This window comes from Notothenia coriiceps, unplaced genomic scaffold, assembly GCF_000735185.1.
Source record: "Notothenia coriiceps isolate Sejong01 unplaced genomic scaffold, NC01 NC01_scaffold00000339, whole genome shotgun sequence".
Classification (NCBI taxonomy): Eukaryota; Metazoa; Chordata; class Actinopteri; order Perciformes; family Nototheniidae; genus Notothenia; species Notothenia coriiceps.
Genome location: NW_011333040.1, coordinates 14,055,001 through 14,059,512, shown reverse-complemented (window position 1 = coordinate 14,059,512; position 4,512 = coordinate 14,055,001). Strand labels below are relative to the sequence as shown.

At 45.4% G+C, this 4,512-nt stretch overlaps 1 protein-coding gene across 1 annotated transcript in view; it reads right to left on the bottom strand.

Annotated features, from left to right (window-relative positions):
• Positions 1–227: 227 nt before the first annotated feature.
• The window catches only part of LOC104951273 (myosin heavy chain, skeletal muscle-like), a 26,007-nt gene continuing 21,722 nt past the window's right edge, over positions 228–4,512 (bottom strand). The window contains exons 6-10 of the mRNA XM_010777912.1: positions 1,844–2,040; positions 1,578–1,761; positions 1,342–1,507; positions 1,122–1,246; positions 228–545 (exon numbers count right to left, since the gene is read on the bottom strand). Coding sequence (XP_010776214.1) covers positions 228–545; positions 1,122–1,246; positions 1,342–1,507; positions 1,578–1,761; positions 1,844–2,040 — 990 coding nt within the window. The remainder of the gene's footprint in view (positions 546–1,121; positions 1,247–1,341; positions 1,508–1,577; positions 1,762–1,843; positions 2,041–4,512) is intronic.

Here is a 4,512-nt window from a genome sequence, read left to right as displayed (position 1 = left end):
AAAATTCCCCAGTTGATTACTTATAGTCAGTCAATTTATTTTGTATACCACGTTTTCTGAAATGTAATGCTAAAATATGTATGTGAGCGATTATCTATTGCAAATTTTCGGTGAGTGTAGGAGATCCCAGTTATGGATATACTGTATGTTATGGAAGCAAACTAGCCAAAAATCTCAATGTGAACCTGTGATTTAAACGTTTTCTGCCTGTAGTGTCGGCATTGGCATTAACCAACCTTCAGCTGCGCCTGCAGGTTCCTCAGCTGTTTGGTGGCCTCGGACGCCTGGCGGTTTGCGTGACTCAGCTGGACCTCCATCTCGTTCAGATCCCCCTCCATCTTCTTCTTCATCCGCATGGCGTCGTTCCTGCTGCGTGTCTCGGCGTCCAGCGTGCTCTGCAGAGTGTCCACGGTCCTCTGGTTATTCCTCTTGAGCTGGTCTATTTCCTCGTCCTTCTCAGACACCTTTCCGTCCACCTCTGACTTGACCTGGTTCAGCTCCAGTTGAAGGTGCAGGATCTTTGCCTCCTCGTGTTCCAGGTTGGACTGCAACATAAAACAAAGCCCTTAAGATTGTGTTTATTGTAATGAAAAATGTATCAATATGTGTTGTTCAAGAAGTAACCTTGATGGTTTATTGAAAGGCCTATCTGTCACAAGCCCAAGGGCCAAACGTCTCAGGGGCCCCCATGGCTTTCACTTAAAACTTAAAATGACCACAAAGACACACAAAAAGAATCACAACAATCAACAAAAGGCACAAAACTACTGCACGAAAAGATGCATGGCCAAAAAAAACAATAGAAAAACTGAAACAATTACAAAGAAGTGACACTAAATAGCAATAAAGAGACAACAAATTACTACAACCCGACACAAAAAGACAACAATGTGATACAATATTACAAAAAAAAAGGGCTACAAAGTTGTAAAAATGAATACGAAGGGATAAAAAAAGGTCACAATAGAACCCAAACGTCTACAAAGGGACACAAAAGGACTACATGCGACACAAAATGACTACAAATAGAGACAACAAAAAGTCTGTCTTTTTGGTCCTACAGTACGGACATATTTACCCAGGAACCTGTCTAATAATCCGCCCATGGACAAAATACACACCTCCACTTCCTCCAGAGTCGCCTGGGTTTCTCTCCTCTCCTGTTCGGCTTGCTTTGCAACTCTCTCCAGCTCATGACATATGTTAGTAGATTGTCCGACTTGCTCTGTGATTTCTGTAATCTCCTCTGAAAGTGTAAAGAAAAAGATGTATTATAATGGTGGGTCAGAAAAGAAAAAAAACAACACCAAATGCATGATTTTTTTGCAGCAGAGCTCTTACTCTGAATGTTTTTATTCCCTCTTTTCATCGACTCCAGATGATCCAAAGCCTCTTCGTAGGAATTTTTCAGTTTGAAAAGGTCTGTGCTCAACACTCGAGACTCTCTCTGGGAAACCTCCAGATCTGCCTGACTCTCCTCATGTTTCTGTTTATATTCAACCAGAACCTAAAAGAGGAGAGGACTGGTTTAATAAAACCCTTAAACATCGGGAAAAAAGAGGAGGAAACGAACAAACCTTGTCAAAGTTTCTCTGTTTCTTGTCCAACGCCGCATTGGCTGCATTTGACCTTTCCAGCTCCACCATGAGATCCTCCACCTCCGCCTGCAGCCTCAGCTTGGTTTTATCCAGAGATGCACATTTGACATTAGCTGCCTCTGTCATTTCCTCAGACTCCTGCAGCCGCTGAGCCAGCTTCTTCCTTTGGAAACCAGACATAATTGGTGTTAAAGTGGAAATAATGCATCAGCAGTGACTAAAAAAACATGGAGCCCATTTCTTACTTAGCCTCCTCCAGCTCCTCGGTGCGTTGGATGGCGTCCGTGTCGTATTTGGTCCTCCACTGGGACACCTCTCTGTTGGCTTTGGACAGGCAGCGGTGCAGCTTCCCTTTGGCCTCCTGCTCCTCCTCGTACTGCTCCCTCAGCAGCTCACAGTCGTGTCGAGACGACTGCAAAGCGTGCGCCAGGGCGTTCTTTGTCTTAACAAAAGCGAAAACATATTCATTACAACACTGGTTTATTGCCTGAAGTAAAACTGCTTTATCAAGATAGTACAATGTGGTAAAGCTTGTTAACATTTTGTATTTTATAACCTGATGCCTCTCTGAAGAACCAGCACCTTACCATGGTAGAGAGGTTTGTGTGCCCTGATGAACCTGGGGGCTGTGTTGTCTGGAACCTTGTGTTCCTGGTAGGGTCTCCCATGGCAAATTGGTCTCAGGCAAGGGGTCAGACTAAGATTGGTTCAGAAGACCTCATGAAAGACGACACACGAAGTGAGGATACCCGGCCCGGAGGAAGCCCGGGGTCCCCTTCTGGAGCCAGGCCCAGAAGGAGGACTCGTCGGCGAGCGTCTAGTGGCCGGGCTTGCCACGGAGCCCGGCCGGGCACAGCCCGAAAAGGCGACGTGGGCAACACCTCCGCTTCTCTGTCCCGCGGGCCCACCACCTACGGGAAACAGCGATGGGGTCGGGTGCGCTGCCAGAAGGGTGGCAGTGAAGGCAGAGGGTCTCGACGGACCAGACCCGGGCGACAGAAGCTGGCTTTGGGGACGTGGAACGTCACCTCTCTGGGGGGGAAGGAGTCGGAGCTTGTGCGGGAGGTGGAGCGNCGGAACTAGAATTGAGTTCATCGGAACCTTTTTTACCCCCTTTTCTGTCCCTGCTAGAGAGCAGGGACTTTCATGGGAGAAAAATGTTCCCATTTCTGAATCAGAAATGGGAACATTTTTCTCCCATGAAAGTCCCTGCTCTCTAGCAGGGACAGAAAAGGGGGTAAAAAAGGTTCCGATGAACTCAATTCTAGTTCCGGATTTGTTTTGGTGTGAACGCAAATTTTCTGAACTATATCCGAACTATGCTGGGAATAATACTCCGGTGTGAACGCGCCTATTGACTTACATTTTTTAACAAAATCAAACCAAAAATATTTAACTTTTTTTTATGCAATGTTTGGATTTCTGTTCTGGTGCTGTACACAAATTAGCACGTGTTATGATGCCTTATTTGATTATTGAAACAGAAAAATTCAGCGAATTTGTCATATGAAAAATAATTGGGCAAGTGAAACGGTGATATCTAGTGGTTAAAATATTTACTCTATTCATCTTAGTTTCTCCCCTCTGAAGCTCCATGCCTTTGCTTTCTGCCACAGGACGTCCAGGTCCACCTGGATGAAGCGCTCCACTGTCAGGAGGACTTCAGGGAGCAGCTAGCCATCACAGAGCGCCGCACCAACCTCCTGATAGCTGAGAACGAGGAGATCAAGGCAGCGCTGGAGCAATCTGAGAGAAGTCGCAAGCTGGCCGAGCAGGAAGTGGTCGACTTCAGCCAGAGGATTCAGCTGCTGCACTCTCAGGTTAGGACACGGCTGTACCAGAAAGATATATAAGGAAACAATGTCAGAGTTAATGGTGTACCCATTGATTGTATAGGGTAGAACTGGACAAGAACCAAGACATTAGGTTAGATGAAAAGTTTTGGAAGAAAAGCTCACACTGGCCAACACCCATTGAGACCAGATAAACGTGCAACGTGTAACACAACGTCACACAAGCGACACCCAGGCATGGCCGTATCCACCATTGAGGTCACGAGGTCCGGACCTCGGTAATATTTTCCGAGCTGTGTATAACAAAACTTGTGAAATAATTGCACTAAACAGGGTTCTTTGTAGTACTTCCATTTACTGACGATGGGGGGGGCGCTGCATAACTACGTAGCCTTGGTTAAAGCAAACAGAAGAAGACGACATGTATCAACAAATCACCGCAGCCCAGACTTGTATTGGAGCAGCGGAGGAGTGATGAGGTAGAGATCCGAGTCCAGAGGAGGAGTGATGAAGTATCCAGAGATCTGAGTCCAGAGGAGGAGTGATGAAGTATCCAGAGATCTGAGCCCAGAGGAGGAGTGATGAGGTATCTAGAGATCTGAGTCCAGAGGAGGAGTGATGAGGTATCTAGTAGGGGTGTAACGGTTCACAAACATTTCGGTTCGGTACGTACCTCGGTTTTTAGGTCACGGTTCGGTTCGGTACGTTTTCGGTAGAGCAGAAACAATTATTACAAAACATAAAATATTTTTAGTTTTTTTAAAATTATTATTAAACTGTGAATAATGTATTCACTCAAATAAATACAAAATATAATAAGCATTAAGCTGCAGCATTTCGATGAACTGAAATAATCTGGATTTGAACTGTACTGTACTAGTACCTAAGCAGCCAGCTTGACATTATGACTTGCTTGTCATTGTATTTTTATGTTTTTTTAAAGAAAAATGAACTTGCTTACCGAAAGGGCAGATCTGCTGGCACTAACAATGTCTCCTGCTGTGGAAAACACTCTCTCTAGGGACAGAGGTAGCAGATTGTAATGGCGTTTGTAATAGCTTTGGCTCGGTCTGAACTAGTTGCGAGTGGTGGAGGCTTAAATGCTAGCGGGAGTTGGGTTT